Raw genomic sequence first — 19073 nt, 5'->3', positions numbered from 1 at the left:
ACCTTCTCACAAGTGCCAAATGAGCTCTTGGCTCTTGGCTCTTCCGACCTCGTACCATATGAGCTCTCGGCTCTTCCGACCTCGTCCAAATGAGCTCTTGGCTCTTCCGACCTCGTACCATATGAGCTCTCGGCTCTTCCGACCTCGTCACAAGTGCCATATGAGCTCTTAGCTCTTGTTATAGATAGGAGCTTGAAACTTTTACAATAGGGTTCACTGATACGCTGAATGCGATGGTGTAATTTTGTTAAGATTCTATGCCTTTTAAGGGGTGTTTCTCCCTATTTTCCAAAATAAGGCAAATTTTCTCAGGCTTGTAACTTTTGGCAAGTAAGACTAAATTTTATGAAACTTACATATTTAAAATCAGCATAATAAATCTTTTGATGTATGTTTTAGCATCGAAATTCCGTTTTTTAGAGTTTCGTATACTATTGCGCCGGGTCACTCCTTATTACAGTTCGTTACCACGAACCGATGAACGATTGAAACCTTTTTGCAAAGTAATAAATTTCATTTAATAGGTTTCGGACCTTCCTTAAATTTCAGCTTAATTTTCTGTTTTACAATATTGAATTAGTATTATTTTGGAAGAAGAGATGCAGGTTAGTTGAGGTCCCCTTTCGGGTCCAGACATTTATCGCTGCAGCTTATCATCTAACCGCATATTTTTGTTCTTGCTGTGGCAGGTCATTTAACCGCATATTTCTTTGTTCTTCATTTCCATTTTAATTCGTTTTATTCCTGGTCTAGGTTTTCATTTGTCTTCTAGGTCTTATGAAATTGCCGAGAACGCCTTTTGCAAAAAGACTCAATATCCTTGATATATTGTACTTAGCTATATTCTTGTGTGGTTTTGCCTGCATCATAGACAATAAAACCGACACAACCAGTACTAAGGCAAATATGAGGTATATAAGCTCTTGAAATGTGGTTATAAATTTTAGGTCACTCACGAGATTTTTGTTCCAAAATTAAGGCTTTTCACGATTTTTCTCCAACTGGTGACCTATATAGATCGTTTTTTTAGGCCAGAAAATCGACCAGAAAAATTAGGCCCAGGATGCCTGATTTCCGAAAAAAATATTAAGCCGTTTTTGAGAATACATCCGTTTATATATATATATATATATATATATATATATATATATATATATATACATATATATATATATATATCTATATATATAAAAATAAGTTGTCTGTCTGTGGATGGATGGATGGATGGATGGATGGATGTGTCAGGTGACGTCACCTGAAAAAACTGGATTAGGTGACGTCAAAACTGAAAAAACTAAAAAAAGGCAAAAACTACAAAAAAAACTAAAAACTAATAAAAAAAATAAAAAAGCTAAAAAACTAAAAAAACTATAAAGGTAAAAACCAATAAAAAACTAAAAAAAAAACTGAAAAAACTAAAAAAAGGCAAAAACTACAAAAAAAAACTAAAAACTAATAAAAAAAGTAAAAAAGCTAAAAAACTAAAAAAACTATAAAAACTAAAAAAAGGTAAAAAACTAAAAAAAAATAAAAAATAAAAAAAAACTAAAAAAAGGAAAAAACTGAAAAATAAGCTAAAATAAAGGTAAAAACCAATAAAAAACTAAAAAAAAAGGAAAAAACTAATAAATGACGACACTCAAAGAGAAAGCGACCAGGACAAAAGGAATGTTCGATTAGCAATCAACAAAGCACCGGGACACAGGGAGTATAAATGACGACCAGGACACAAGTAAAAAAAAAAAATTAACAAACTAAAAAGAAGGTAAAAACTACAAAAAACTAAAAAAGAAAAAAAAACTAAAAACTAATAAAAAAACTAAAAAATCTAAAAATCTAAATAAACTAAAAAAGAAAAAAAAGGAACAAAATAAAGGAGAAAAACCAAACTAAAAAACGAATGTATATACAGACCGGTACACCGGGATACAAATGACGACCGGGACACAGGGAATATAAATAACGACCGGGACACGAGGGACACAACTACAACGGGGACACCGGGGGAAACAGGGGGATATAAATGACGACCGGGACAAAAAAACTAAAAAGAAATAAAAACTAAAAACTAATAAAAAAAACTAAAAATCTAAAAATCTAATAAGCTAAAAAAGAAAAAAAAAGGAAAAAAATAAGGAGAAAAACAAAACTAAAAAAACGAAGTATATACAGACCGGGACACCGGGATACAAATGATGACCGGGACCCGGGACACAGGGAATATAAATGACGACCGGGACACAGGGACACAACTACAACGGGGACACCGGGGGAAACAGGGGGATGTAAATGACGACCGGGACACCGGGACAGGGAATGGTCGATTAGCAATCACCATCAACAAAGCTCAAGGGCAATCATTAGAATCATGAGGTATAGATCTGAATACAGATTGTTTTCCCATGGACCATTATATGTTGCATGTTCAAGAGTCGGTAAACTGACAATCTATTTATATGCAAAGACAATGGGACAGCAAAGAATGTTGTATATTCGCAAGTTTTACGTAGTTAAAACCATATATATATATATATCTATATTCACAGGTGGGACATAGGGACACAACTACAATGGCGCGTAACTATTATGGCGCGTAACGACTTACGCGCGCGGGGGGCTTGGGGGGGGCGCGAAGCGCCCCCACCAACTAGGTGTTGGGGTGGCGCGAAGCGCTTTTCTAATGATTGACCTTGAGCTTTGTTAAGGTGATTGCAAATGCTAATCGAATTGGGAATTGCAATCTTTTAAATTGAAAAGGCAGATCCGTTGGAATCATGGGAATGCGAGGAATAAGAACAGCCTCACTCTCAAAAGGCCCTGTCAAGATTGTGGCCTCTATTAGGTTTTCCATTGTTTTTTTTTACGGCAAGTCGCGTGCCATTGCAAAGCTTTGGTGGGTTGATATTTCTTAAAAGTATCATTGGTACGCCTATTTTTAGTTGTAGCACGTGTGGTGGAAACCCTGAAAGATCTATGGAATTTAAAAATTCAGATGGATAATTAACCGCTTCATTTGGTTCCAAACTGTGTCGACTGACTTGTAAAGGACTGCCTGGTCTCGAATCTTGGTCAAAACAATATTGTTGATTTCGTGGACGTCTATATTTTTGGGTGCGAGAATCGCTCTTTCACTTAGCCATTTATTATTTTTATAATTTTTTAGAATATTCGGAAATACTTTTTCAATCAATTCATTTTGGACGTCACTAAATTACAGAAATCAGCAGGTAGTTGTATACGTCCTGAAATTGAGTCTATCGTATCATAAATGTCTTTTTGTTCCGACGTTAACTTGGAAATGTTATTTTGTGCGTACGACAATAGATCACTCGTACTGTAACTTTGTTCACGATCCAATTCTACACATGTCGAAACAGCAGCGATACGGTTAGGTGAAGGCATTCCCAAATCCTGAAGAGGTTTGTTTGCCATACGTACGCACAAATCTTCTATAATAACTAAAGTGTAGTTATAAATTTCTGATGTAAAATCAAAAGTCATATCTGACGTCTCTAACTGTTTTCGATGGAGTATATCTTCGGACATTTTTGACTTATATTTTTCCCATAACTCTGTAGGAGCTGATGGAGAGCAAGTTGTTAAAATGATGCCAAACAATGCACGAATTTGACTTGGGGTTGACGTTTCGCACTAATGGGGAATATGGAAACACCCACTGGTTATCTACTTCGATGGTGGTACCGTTGCCATTGTAGGTTCTTCAGTCATTTTACAATTAGAAATTTCTCTTTCAACGGTCTTCTTACAATTAAAAATTTGTCTTTGAACGATATTCTTAAATACCTGTGTCCTGGTCGTCATTTATATTCCCTGTGTCCCAGTCGTCATTTGTGTCCCGGTATCCCAGTCTGTAATTTCTCTTTGAGTGTCCCGGTCGTTATTTATATTCCCTCTGTCCCGGTCGTCATTTGTGTCCTGGTCTGTAATTTCTCTTTGAGTGTTTTCTTTTTAGTATTTTTAGTTTTTTACATTTTTTCTTTTTTCAGTTTCTTTTCTTCGTTTATTTTTCAGCTTCACTATGAAATACATATCGCCGAACCTTTGTTTTTTAAACTAAAATCTGGTAGGCATTGATGACCTTATCCGAGTCAAAATCCCAAACCCCATCATCATCGCTATTATTTTCAGTTTTGATATGTTTTGACTCTCGCTGTCCAGGTGGATCTTCATCTAACTGCGCGGTTTTGCGTTCTTTAGCCTCAAGCCTGTTTCCTTGCTGTTCTTTTGATTCCTCGGCACGCTTTCTTTTCTGACTTTCTCTATCAGCAGCAAGTTTTTTGGCATAGACTCTTTGAGCATCTTCATCGGCTTTTGCCATTGTAAGTTCATCAGTCATTTAAACTTAAACATTAATAGATTTCTCCGTGAACATATATGTCTTAAATATCTTTAATGACGTCACCGTCATAGCAAAAATGACGAAAACTAACTTCATGACGTCAGCCGACACAGAAACATGACGTCACCTGATCCACAGACAGACACACAGACAGACACTTATTTTATATATATAGAAGAGATATATATATATATATATACATATTCCGATGTCTGATTTCCGAAAAAAAAATATTAAGCCGTTTTTGAGAAAAAACACATACATAAAAATACATCCGTTTATATATATATATATATAATATATATATATATATATATATATATATATATATATAAATATATATATATATATTATATATATATATATATATATAATATATATATATATATATAATATATATATATAATATATATATATATATATATATATAATATATATAATATATATATATCTAGCTGTTGGGGTGGCGCTTCGCGCCACCCCAACACCTAGTTGGTGGGGCGCTTCGCGCCCCCCCAAGCCCCCCCCTGCGCGTAAGTCGTTACGCGCCATAATAGTTACGCGCCATTGTAGTTTTGACCCTGTGCCCCACCTGTGAATAGAGATATATATAAATATATGTTTTAACTACGTAAAACATGCGAATATACAACATTCTTCGCTGTCCCCATTGTCTGTGCATATAAATAGATTGTCAGGTTTACTGACTCTTGAACGTGCAACATATAATTGTCCATGGGAAAACAATCTGTATCAGATCTATACCTCATATTCTAATGATGTGTCCCTGTGTCCCGGTCGTCGTTTATATTCCCTGTCCCGGTCGTGATTTGTGTCCGGGTGTCCCAGTCTGTAATTTCTCTTTGAGGTCCCGGTCGTCACTATATTCCCTCTGTCTCGGTCGTCATTTGTGTCCCGGTCTGTAATTTCTCTTGAGTGTTTTCTTTTAGTTTTTTTTTTAGTTTTTACCTTTTTTTCTTTTTCAGTTTTCTTTTTCTTCTTTATTTTTCAGTGTCACTATGAAGTACATATCCACGAACCTTTGTTTTTTTAACTTAAATCTGGTAGGCATTGATGACCTTATCCAAGTCAAATCCCAAACCCAATCATCATCGCTATCATTTTCAGTTTTGATATGTTTTGACTCTCGCTGTCCAGGTGGATTTTCATCTAACTGCGCGGTTTTGCGTTCTTTAGCCGCAAGCCTGTTTCTTGCTGTTCTTGTGATTCCTCGGAACGCTTTCTTTTCTTACTTTCTCTATCAGCAGCGAGTTTTTTGGCATAAACTCTTTGAGCAGCTTCCTCGGCTGTTGCCATTGTAGGTTCTTCAGTCATTTACAATTAAACATTTTTCCGTGAACAAATGTCTTAAATACCGTTAATAACGTCACCGTCAAAGCAAAAATTACGACAACTAATTTCATGACGTCAGTCAACACAGAAACATGACGTCACCTGATCCACAGACAGACAGACAACTTATTTTTATATGTATATATATATATATATATATATATATATATATATATATATATATATATATATAATATATATATATATAATATATATATATATAACGGGGGGGCTTCCCCCCCAAGCCCCCCGCGCGCTTAAGTCGTTACACGTCATATTAGTTACGCGCCATTGTATTTGTGTCCCTTTGTCCCACCTATGATAATATATATTTATTAACTACGTAAAACTTGCGAATATACAATATTCCTTCGCTGTCCCATGTCTGTGCATTATATAGATTGTCAGTTTACCGACTCTTGAACATGCAACGTATAATTGTCCATGGGAAAACAATCCGTATTCAGATCTATACCGCATTTTTCTAATGATTTCCCTTGGGCTTTGTGGATGGTAATTGCTAATCGAATATTCCCTGTGTCCCCGTCATCATTTATATAACCCCCATGTGCCCTTCCGGCTTCCCGTTGTAGTTGTGTCCCTGTGTCCCGGTCGTCATTTATATTCCCTGTGTCCCGGTCGTCATTTTTGTCCCGGTGTCTCGGTCTGGAATTTTTCTTTGAGTGTCCCGGCCGTCATTTATATTCCCTGTTTCCCGCTTGTCATTTGTGTCCCGGTGTCCCGGTCTGTAATTTCTCTTTGAGTGTCCCGGTAGTCATTTATATTCCTTGTGTCCCGGTGTCCCGGTCTGTAACATACGACAATAGATCCATTATATTGGAACTTTGTTCACGATCCCATTCTACACATGTAGAAATAGAAGCAGTACGATTAGGTGAAGGTATTCCCAAATGCTTGAGAAGTTTGTTTGCAATAGATAAGCACAAATCTTCAATCATAACTAAAGTGCAGTTATAAATTTCTGTTGAAAAGTCCAAGGTCATATCTGACCTTTCTAGCCGTATTCGGTGGAGTATATTCTCGGTCATTTGCGATTTGTATTTCTCCCATAACTCTGTAGGAGATGAAGGAGAGCAACTTTTGCCGGAAGACACGGGCCGTAATGTCATGTCTATGAACCGGCGATTGTTCAGAATGTAAAAGCTGTTGTATCTAATCCCAAGATGGATTTCTTTGAGACACAAGCCTGTTTTCACGCTGTTGTTGTGATTCCTCGGCACGCTTCCTTTTCTTACTTTCTCTGTTAGCCGCAAGCCTTTTAGCATTAGCTTTTTGAGCAGCTTCCTCGGCTGTTTCTTCTTAATGACATCATCTACAGTCGACCAACATGACGTCAGTTGACAGTCGACAAACATGACGTCAGTACACAAACAACTTATAATATTACTAGCTGTTGGGGTGGCGCTTCGCGCCCCCCCCCCCCCCCCCCCAACACCTAGTGGTGGGGCGCTTCGCGCCCCCCAAGCCCCCCCGCGCGCGTAAGTCGTTACGCGCCATATTAGTTACGCGCCATTGTAGTTGTGTCCCCTGTGTCCCACCTGTGAATAGATAGATTTATATATGTGTTTCAAACTACGTAAAAATGCGAATATACAACAGTTTGGCTTTCCCACTACTGGGAGCTTTCCGTTTCCAATTGCCAGCAATTGATCTGAAAATGTTAACCAGAGTCATCGTTTTGCAATCGGACACGCATATTTGTAGTTAATTTTATATTTTTTACGTGTGCCCATAAATTAGAATTTTCAGGCAAGCATTCATTCGTCTGCAGGAGTTAAACTACGTAAAAATTGCGAATATACAACATTCTTGGCTTTCCCATTGTCTGTGCATATACAAAGCCGTATGTACTAATAATGACGTCATATGCAAACGCTCTTTTACAACAAACAAACATGCATACACACAACTCGTTTTATATAGATAGATAGATAGATACAATACAAATTAACTGCGTAAAACTTGCGAATATACAACATTCTTCGCTGTCCAATTGTCGCTGCATATAATAGATTGTCAGGTTTACCGACCCTCGAACATGCCACGTACAATTGTCCATGGGAAAAACAATCAGTATTAAGATCTATACCACATTTTTCTAATGATTGACCTTGAGCTTTGTTAATGGTGATTGCAAATGCTAATCGAATTGGGAATTGCAATCTTTTAACTTGAAAAGAGAGATCCGTTGGAATCATGGGAATGCGAGGAATAAGAACAGCCTCACTCTCAAAAGGCCCTGTCAAGATTGTGGCCTCTATAGGTTTTCCATTGTTTTTTTACAGCAAGTCGCGTTCCATTGCAAAGCTTTGGTAGGTTGATATTTCATAAAAGTATTATTGGTACGCCTATTTTTAGTTGTAGCACGTGTGGTGGAAACCCTGAAAGATCTAGGAATTTAAAAATTCAGAGGATAATTAACCGCTTCATTTGGTTCCAAACTTTGTCGACTGACTTGTAAAGGACTGCTGGTCTCGAATCTTGGTCAAAACAATATTGTTGATTTCGTGGACGTCTATATTTTGGGTGCGAGAATCGCTCTTTCACTTAGCCATTTATTATTTTATAATTTCTTAGAATATTCGGAAATACTTTTTCAATCAATTCATTTTTGGACGTCACTAAATTACAGAAATCAGCAGGTAGTTGTATACGTCCTGAAATTGAGTCTATCGTATCATAAATGTCTTTTTGTTCCGACGTTAACTTGGAAATGTTATTTTGTACGTACGACAATAGATCACTCGTACTGTAACTTCGTTCACGATCCAATTCTACACATGTCGAAACAGCAGCGATACGGTTAGGTGAAGGCATTCCCAAATCCTGAAGAGGTTTGTTTGCCATACGTACGCACAAATCTTCTGTAATAACTAAAGTGTAGTTATAAATTTCTGATGTAAAATCAAAAGTCATATCTGACGTCTCTAACTGTTTTCGATGGAATATATCTTCGGACATTTTGACTTATATTTTTCCCATAACTCTGTAGGAGCTGATGGAGAGCAAGTTGTTAAAATGATGCCAAACAATGCACGAATTTGACTTGGGGTTGACGTTTCGCACTAATGGGGAATATGGAACACCCACTGGTTATGTACTTCGATGGTGGTACCGTTGCCATTGTAGGTTCTTCAGTCATTTTACAATTAGAAATTTCTCTTTCAACGGTCTTCTTACAATTAAAAATTTGTCTTTGAACGATATTCTTAAATACCTGTGTCCTGGTCGTCATTTATATTCCCTGTGTCCCGGTATCCCAGTCTGTAATTTCTCTTTGAGTGTCCCGGTCGTTATTTATATTCCCTCTGTCCCGGTCGTCATTTGTGTTCCGGTCTGTAATTTCTCTTTGAGTGTTTTTTCTTTTTAGTATTTTTTAGTTTTTTACATTTTTCAGTTTTCTTTTTCTTCTTTATTTTTCAGCTTCACTATGAAATACATATCGCCGAACCTTTGTTTTTTTAACTAAAATCTGGTAGGCATTGATGACCTTATCCAAGTCAAAATCCCAAACCCAATCATCATATATATATACTAGCTGTTGGGGGCGCTTCGCGCCCCCCAAGCCCCCCCGCGCGCGTAAGTCGTTACGCGCCATATTAGTTACGCGCCATTGTAGCTGTGTCCCTGTGTCCCACCTGTGAATAGAGATAGATATAAATATATATTTTTAACTACGTAAAACATGCGAATATACAACATTCTTCGCTGTCCCATTGTCTGTGCATATAAATAGCATTTATATTTATATGTCAGTGCATATACAAAGCCTTATGTACTATTAATGACGTCATATGCAAACGCGTTTTTTACAAACAATTAAACTTGCATACACACAACTCGCTTCGCGCCATCCCAACACCTAGTTGGTGGGGCGCTTCGCGCCCCCCCAAGCCCCCCCCCCCCCGCGCGCGTAAGTCGTTACGTGCCATATTAGTTACGCGCCATTGTAGCTTTGTCCCTGTGTCCCACCTGTGAATAGAGATAGATATAAATATATATTTTAACTACGTAAAACATGCGAATATACAACATTCTTCGCTGTCCCATTGTCTGTGCATATAAATAGCATTTATATTCCCTGTGTCCCGGTCGTCATTTGTGTCCTGGTGTCCCAGTTTGTATTTTCTCTTTGAGTGTCCCGGTTGTCATTTATATTCCCTGTGTCCCAGTGTCCCGGTCGTCATTTGTGTCCCGGTGTCCCGGTCTGTAATTTCTATTCAAACAATCCCTGTGTCTCAGTCGTCAATTATATATCCCGCCTCTGCCCCCGGCGTCCCCGTTGTAGTTGTGTCCCTGCGTCCCGGTCGTCATTTATATTCCCGGTCGTGATTTGTGTCCGGGTGTCCCAGTCCGTAATTTTTCTTTGAGGTTCCTGGTCGTCATTTATATTCCCTCTGTGTCGGTCGTCATTTGTGTCCCGGTCTGTAATTTATCTTTGAGTGTTTTTTCTTTTTATTTTTTTTTTAGTTTTTTACATTTTTTCAGTTTTTTTTCTTCTTTATTTTTCAGCGTCACTATGAAGTACATATCGCCGAACCTTTGTTTTTTAACTTAAATCTGGTAGGCATTGATGACCTTATCCAAGTCAAAATCCCAAACCCAATCATCATCGCTATCATTTTCAGTTTTGATATGTTTTGACTCTCGCTTTTCCAGGTGGATTTTCATCTAACTGCGCAGTTTTGCGTTCTTTAGCCGCAAGCCTGTTTTCTTGCTGTTCTTGTGATTCCTCGGCACGCTTTCTTTTCTTACTTTCTCTATCAGCTGCAAGCCTGTTTTCTTGCTGTTCTTGTGATTCCTCGGCACGCTTTCTTTTCTTACTTTCTCTATCAGCAGCAAGTTTTTTGGCATAGACTCTTTGAGCAGCTTCCTCGGCTGTTGCCATTGTAGGTTCTTCAGTCATTTTACAATTAAACATTTTTCCGTGAACGCATGTCTTAAATACCATTAATGACGTCACCATCATAGCAAAAATGACGACAACTAACTTCATGACGTCAGTCGACACAGAAACATGACGTCACCTGACAGACAGACACACAGACAGACAACTTATTTATATATATATATATATATATATATATATATATATATATATATATATATATATATATATATATATATATATATATATATATATATATATATGCTGTGACACTCTTCTGAGCTTGGTCTATTTTTTAATGTTTGTTTTCGGGCTGAAACACCTCTTCCTACATAATTTATCTACTATGAGTCGCCTCCCCGTAGAAGTATAATATTTGTAGGCATGGATATATAATGAGTCAGAGGTAATAGGCTTGGGACTGTGTGTGCAGGATTTCGACTTTTGTTGATAGAAGAGCATCGTCAAGCGCTAAAAACCATGTTGTAACCAAAATGGGCCCAGGATTGCAAAAAGCCTCCAACCAAACTTGGCGTTCCCAAGGACTTCTTGCTGTCCGGTTCTAAGCCGGCTTAAGCGTTTCGGTGTAAACTAGAGAGGATATGTTGATCCCCGTCCTACACTGGTATCCGGGATCATTGCTTTTCCTGAGGGCAAAATAATTTCAATGATTTAAAGAATATTAAGGTTGAAAAATGACTATCGTATCGACATTTTGACTGCCGAATTTGGACGGTTTGAACTGTACTTATTAGGAGTTTCAGAATTTCATATCCCAGGGGTAGGAAGCATGAAATTAGGTGACATAGACTTTGTTTACTCAGGTAGGAAGGATGGGGTTCATAGGCGAGGAGTAGGGCTCATGATGAATAAGGAAGTTGCTAAGTCTTGTTTAGGCTTTGAAAATATTAATAATAGAATACTAATTGCTCATTTTATGACGAAAAAGTTCAGGGTATCAGTTATAGTAGTATATGTCCCTGTTGAACCAACTGATGGAGATACTAGTGACTCAGATTCATTTTACTTACAGTTACGGGAGCAAATAGACTGGGAACCAGGTAGAAATATGGGTTTTACTAGGAGATTTTAACGCCAAGGCTGGTAGAAATAGGGATAGATGGTATCCTAGCCTAGGTAAATTTGGTGTAGGAAAAGAAAACAGTAATGGCTACAGACTTTTGCAATTTTGTAGGCATAAACACCTAGTTATAATCAATACGATGTTTGGTCATAAAATAACCCATAAGTTGACATGGTATTCACGTGATGGTAAGACAGCAAACTTTGTTGATTATGTTAATGTAAACGGAAGACTAGAAGGATCAATACAATATACTAGGGTATATAGGAGTGCTGTTATTGATTTTAAAAGTAAAGATCACCATCTAGTAGTGTCTAAGGTTAATTTAAGGTTAAGGTTAAAAGCTGAAATTTCGCAAGGGTAACTACCTCCCGGGAAGTTATGATGTCGGTAGACTCTACGATGAACATTTGAGAGAAACTTTCCAGGAACAGCAGAATACTAAGCTTGAGAGTTTAAAATTTGACAATGTGGAAGATGGATGGAATAATTTTAGCAAAACAATTTTTGAAGTTGCTGATCGTGTCTAAGGGAAGGAAGTTAATACTGAAGCTAGGAATATTAGTGAAAAAGCTTTATGTTTCATACAGAGTAGAATGGGTTTCTATAAGAGTTATCTGAGTGATAGATTGTATGGAAACAAAAAGAATGTAAAGAAAGTGGAGACAGTATTAAAATATGAACTCAGGAGGTGTAGAGTGGAGGTCATGGATAAAATTGCCGAGGATCTGAAAGATGCAGCTAGACGGCATAATAGTAAAATATTATACTGACATGTTAATAAATTGAGAGGGAGTAGTCAATTTGGACTAGGCCCAGTTAAAGATAGGAATGGGGACACAGTTAGTGATAAAGAAAGAGTTAAAGGAAGATGGGCGGAACATTTTGGGAATGTGTTAAACCGAGATACAGTTCCAGGAAAATATATAGATGAAAATGAAATAGTTTGTGATAGCTTGGATGTGAAGGAAGATTTTTTTTTTTTTTTAGGAAGAATTAGTGACAGCACTAAAAGGATTAAAAAATAATAAGGCTCCAGGTGCTGATAGTGTGATAAATGAGTTTCTTAAATGGTGGCTCTGAGGTTAGAAATAAGCTACTGAAGATTCCTATAGTAAAAAATATCCCATAGTAAAAAATAAAGTAGCACATAGCTTTTAAAACTAGATTCAGATAAAAAATGATGTATAATATTAGAACCGCCTTTTCCAATATAGAGGAAACTAATTGTCCCTTGGCTTGAACAACGAAGAAAATATATTGGCTTGAAAAATAAAAAAGTTGCTTGAATTTAAGTAAATAACGAACTTTAAATTATGGTAAACTAAATAATTAGTATAGCTCCTTATAAATGGGTATATATATTTCATATATTTATCATATATATTTGTAAATTTCACCGGTATCCGGGCTGCAGAGATAGCTAGAAACCTATTAAGAGACGATCACGTCCTATACTAGGAAATTCAGTAATCGATAACTCCTACAAGTAGTGTAGATCGAAACACATATTACATTATTAGAGCCGCCTTGTTGAAACTCCTATGTAGGAAACTTACAGTTTCTTGGTTTTAACAACAAAGAAAATATACTGACTTCAAAAACAAGAAAATTGGTTCGAATTGTAATGTTCTTCATCGACGGCATTTTTTCCGTTTTTTCTTTCTCTTCAGCTAGCTGGGAACTGGAAAATCATAGAGAGGGGTTTCATGGCTCATCTGGGTTGCAGCAGTAGCTAGCACCCATACTAAGAAATACAAAAGCCCATAACTGCTAAAACGAGAGTCAGATCATATAAAGAAGTAGACAATCAGACCCGCCTTCTCCAATACCTCTATATAGGGAACTAACTGTCCGTTGGCTTGAACAACGAAGAAAATTCATTGGCTTGAAAACCAAGAAAAGTGGCTTGAACTTTTCTTTCCCTCTTCAGTTAGCGGGGCACCGGAAAATCATATATAGAACTGTTTAATGGATCATTTTAAAGGTGACTGATTCATTTAAAAGCCTTTCATAATTAACAAAATAATTTTCAAAATAGAATCAGATTTTTAAGAATTAATTTACACAAGGGATCGGTAGCTTTCAGTATAAATGGGGATTATATAAGTTTCATTGTTATCATGGTTGTAGAGATAGCTGAAATAACATAAAGAATCAATATAGCTCATTCTAAACGGTCATATAAAAAATCAGGGTTTCAGTAGTAGCTTACAACCTAGTAAGTGACGATTATATAAAGAATTAGTATAGTGCTTTATAAATGTTTATGCTAAAGAACAAACTATAGCCCATAGTAGGTGATTATATACAGGTTGTAAATGGGGATTGTGTAAATTTCAAGGGTATTATGGCCGTTAAGTTAGCTGACACCTTGTAAAACTTAAGAAATAGTAACTAAAAGTTAAGATAATACAAACATCTATTGAAAAGCTGCTTTTCTAGGGCGTGGTGCCATATCTCACTTATTTAGCTGTTCGGGCTGTAGTGGATGCCTATTTGCAGCTTATTTAGCTGTCCGGGTCGCAGTAGTATCTAGCAACCCAGTAAGAGACAATTACGTCCCATACAAAGAAATACCATAACCCATAACTCCTAAAAATAATGCCAGATCGAAGCACAAAGTACGTTATTAGAACCCAGAACCGCCTTGTCCGAAAATCTTATACGGGAAACAGTCTTTTGGCTTGAAAATCAAAGAAAATGGCTTGAACTACGTTATTGTACATCGACGGTATCTTTTTTTTCATTTTTTTCCGTTTTTGCTTTCTCTTCAGCTAGCTGGGCACTGGAAAATCATAGAGAGCTATTTAATCTATCAGTTTAAAGGAAATTGCTATTTCTAGTGCCTCTTATAATATATTTTTTTAAAAATAAAATCAATTTGTTCATTAAACTTCATTTTCATGTACAAGCTTGATGAATGAAATCATAGTCGTAGGCTGTAACCATATATTACGTAATAAGTTAATGCAATATTTATACATGCTTATCTTTCGATAGGATAATATATGAAACCCATAATGAATCGGCATAATTCATTATTTATAGGGACTATGTAAGTTCCATTGAATATACCTGAATTCTAATTTAAGGTCATTTAGAACATTTAAGGGGCTAATTGATGAAAATGAAGAACAAATAAATTGAAAGAAAGCTATTAAATTTTCACTCCAATAAAAGAAAGATTTCATTGTGTGAATTGTTGACTTCTTGTTTTTTTTATTCTGAATTCTTCTATTTTTAATTTTAGCCTGAAAAATATCCAATTAGAGCCCAACGGCCTGCTTATTTTGCAATACTATCCAGCAACAAGTGGAGAGGGAGTATCAAATAACTAAAGAAGATATTGTGTATTTCTGTTTTTATATAGCCGATGGTATTTGTTGTTTTTAAAAGCTTTTTATTTGTATTGAACAAAAAGATATATTATTACAACCAGATTTGAAATTTCGTTTTAAAGATTGTTTTGTCAACACTTGAGAGGATGCATTTTATTAAGTATTTGATGTATCCAAATTGATATCCTCTTGATGTGGGCTGCTTAATTTCTCAGCGTGCAAAATTAAGTTCTTATCAATTTACAGTATTGATTGTTGCCAAAATTGAAGAAAGTTTGGTCCCTATATGTTTTACCTTGACTCGGGGGAACTCTGAGAACTTGGACATTTCTATTCTTGTGACACGCCTATTCTGCCGCGCTCTTGATCTTGCGTATAGTAGTTCACAAATAGCTTGAATAAATATATTTTCCGATATTTTCAAATCCGCTTGGTTGGTTACAAATGAACGTTTGCAGGTATTTATTGAAAAATAAGGGAATTCTTTCGTATCCAAATGTAAAATAAGATCAAAAATTAAGAAAAACTTTGTCTTGTCTTCAGAAAAAAATGTTTTAGAATGAATATGCAGGCTTTGGCAGCTCGTGGCATAAAGGTTGTCTTTGAATAGTTATATAAAGTTAAAGCTCCATAGCCGCTCTATGTTTTTATTTGTAGTATAGAAGAAATGCAAATTTTCTCGTGAACAAGAAATTTTTTTTTTTACTTTTAAGTACATTTAGAGTTAAATGTGTTTTTTCTTTATTTTTAAATACTTAAATTGTACTTTTTATCTCTGGTAATTTATGTAATCATTTTTCACCTTCATTCGTCCTAATGGTTTGTTTTCAGAATAATCCAGGGATTGCCTCGTCCAACAAATCTCTTCCAATGGCTTATTATTGCATGCTTCTAACCGATGAGCCTTCAGTGTTTTATTCTTTTTTTTTCTAGCAGAGCTTTCTGTTTTTATTTTTCAGCGAGCCTGTTTGGTGGGCCTTGGCTTTTCTAGTGTGATTAATTAAAAAGAAAACAATTTTATTCAAGTGGAAGCAAAGAGTGACATTAAAACTTAAAGAAATCATTCCGTATATTAGTTGCCACTCCCTCCTTAACCCCCTACTCTTTATTTTAGAGTTTGATTTTGTCTGCCCATTTGTTAAGAATGACTACTCAAACACACGGGCCGCTGAATGGCGTAAGCAGTATTTTTTTAAAAAAACTATAAAACTCTAACCTCGAGAGTGGTTTGGCTAAAGTGAGTGAGACTACCCACTCATGTACTTAATAATTTCATTTTGTTTTACGTTTCAACATCGCTATCTACTTTCCTTTAAAAAATAATTTAAATTTTGTTCGTTTTTGACACTATACTCAGAGTCACCCTAAATTTGAGAAGGACTACCACCCCCTCAAACACAACTCTATAACTCAAAAAGTAGCTTCTGTACAGCAATGCTTGGAGAAAGAGCACTCATTTAGTGTCTTTAATTTTCGAAACAAAGTGTAACTATCCAATACAAAATATTGTCTCACCAATAAGAGGACAGCTTTCCCTCTCCCATCAGCGAAGTTTTAATCACAATTTGATCCAAGCTGAGCGTCTTTTAAAACAAAACCGTAATTAGCATCCTATAACAAAGATTATTTCAGTAGTGTTGGGTCAGCAGGTACTGATTCTAAGCCTCAAATGATTATAGCCTAAACCTCATTGCTTATATCCTATCTTAAACCTCATTAATGTATTACAGACGAGACATATAGGCCATATTCAAAAAGCAACATAATTTCTATATTCAGGTCATACTACTTAGAGGAACGAGGGCAAAGAATTTTGAAATACTCGTTCTTCGGCATGATTTTTTTGTATAAGGCCCCTTGAGGATGTGAAACAACTATTAGTGTTCATCCAGCGATTAAATCATAATGAATAAGCGAACTCAAGATAAATCTATACATGTAAGTACATTCTAATTCATAATACATTAGGTTTATAACAGTAATGGCTTACCTTTTAATTTATCCTTTAAGAAACCCAATTATTTTTTATTGTGCAAAATATATAATTCTACCCTCCTTTTTTAGTATTTAACAATCAGTGGTATACTAATGCAGTGTTGCCACATTGTCAGCGTAAAAAAACGTCCTGGGATTTCCAAAATAAGCCCGAACAAGCCCCAAAAATTTTTATCAAAATAATCCACTTTTGAGACTTCACTTTATAGAGAGCCTCTCCGAAAGCTTGTTCCACGGAGAATGCTACATCTGGATGGATGCAACATTAATGCTGAATTTTCAGTCCGAAAGTTATTCTCATCGTTTTTTCTTTAAACTTCAGGAAGAGTCGTAATTTTGTTTATCTCCCCTCAACATTCGCAGGGAAGAAGGATAAACCTACCCAGCAGACGGGAATACCTGACTTTTTTTGCCGCTTCTAAGTTTGAAATATAAAAGAATTACCTTAAGCTGTATGGCAGCTTAATATTTTGAACTCAGGTTTTTTTTTCTGAAGCTAAGCCTTTGCATTGAAAAACTTATGGTGCGAAAGTGAAACTGTCTACTTGGAAACAAATTTGTCCATGGAATTCTCAAACTCGAGACTTTTGAAATCAAAGAACATGTGCCCAGACGTAGAATCAAAGTTGGACGATTTAATTGTAACTGCTGCTATTTTAGATGAAAGCAAAATAAAAAAGACAAAGGAGCCATTTCCCAGCCGAGCCCTCGAGGCAAATCTTAATATGTTAGTATTCCTTACAGTTTTAGTTTTCCCTCCAAATTTGCACCTTTCAATAGAGTTGCCGCCTCTCCCTACCCTTGCGAAAGCTATAGCCCTATACAAATAAAGCCACTTCCCCATGCCCTATCTCCCTAATAAGGGATAATTTTTTTTTAATTTGTCACTAAATATTATATTTTCTTTATGTTCATCTCTTTGGAAACCTATTTTGAAGCAAGATTATAATCTAAAAATTACCTTAAGCTACGTGGCAGCTAAGTATTTTGAACTTTTATCGCTATTTAAGACAAGACTTTTCACTGAAAACCTTCTTTTTTTCTTGTCACCTAGTTTTAATGAACGCGGCTTTCAGCTAATTCTTAGTGCATTGACATCGTAATACAACAAGAAAAAAAAAAATTCAAGAGTAACAGAAAACGCGATGAGATCTCTTCAATAAGCAAAATAATTTTAGTGAGCAAAACAGAATCATGACCAAAATATCACAACTAGAAATACACAGGCTTAATTACTTCTTTGGATAGAGTGGTAAAATGCAAAAAAAGAAAATAATTGAAGCTTGAAATTCTGTATCACAAAGGAAAAAACTTCAAGAGAATCAAGGTAATGATTGAAAAGCTCTCAATACTTTTGGTACATTTTCCTAATACCTCAAGCAAGAAAAATTAAAAATAATTTCTGAGAAATGAAATATAATGTACAGCTTTCGACAAAAAAAATGCTACAACAACTAAAATCTAATTGCAATTTAGAAATTCAGTGTCATCACCTTAGGAAAAATATGCATATCAAAAGCTGATTATTTTGTAATACAGCATTTTGGTTTTTAGATGCAGCTTATCAATCGGTTTCTTTTACCAATCAGGCTCCAGTCCGAAGACTCCTAGTTTTCACAGAATCTGAAGAATTCCGACATTTGTTAATCTTTTTAAAGAAACCGATGGTTTCTTATTCAATTCCTATTCGTACCTTGAGGTGCAAACTGAAAAAATTCCTATTAAAAAATAATTTCGTATCTTATTTTCAACATTGTTCGCTAGAATAATCAGGAAAACCTAGAATATTAAGCTTTTTCGTTGGATTTTCAACTTTTTTTGGAAAGTGCTTGGGGGTTATGAAGTCCATCTTTATCTGTTTCAAACACAATATCGTATTTGGCGTCTTACCTTTTGTAGATGATTAAATAAGAAAAACAAGAGCTAAGAGCTCATATGGCACTTGTGACGAGTCAAGAAGAGCTAAGAACCAAGAGCTCATATGGTGTGAGCTCTAACAAAATTCTAAGAATCATTAGATTGATCTAAAAG

General features: G+C 35.9%; 1 protein-coding gene across 1 annotated transcript in view; it reads left to right on the top strand.

Moving 5' to 3' along the window:
- Positions 1–15156, top strand: part of LOC136039765 (oligo-1,6-glucosidase-like) — a 55995-nt gene extending 40839 nt beyond the window's left edge. Inside the window, exon 10 of the mRNA XM_065723632.1 lies at positions 14960–15156. Within this exon, the coding sequence (XP_065579704.1) occupies positions 14960–15047 (88 nt within the window). The 3' untranslated portion in view covers positions 15048–15156. The remainder of the gene's footprint in view (positions 1–14959) is intronic.
- Positions 15157–19073: the final 3917 nt, after the last annotated feature.

Source organism: Artemia franciscana, chromosome 2 (assembly GCF_032884065.1).
Source record: "Artemia franciscana chromosome 2, ASM3288406v1, whole genome shotgun sequence".
Classification (NCBI taxonomy): Eukaryota; Metazoa; Arthropoda; class Branchiopoda; order Anostraca; family Artemiidae; genus Artemia; species Artemia franciscana.
Note: the sequence above shows the minus strand (reverse complement) of the source record. Positions and strands in the feature narration are given on the sequence as shown.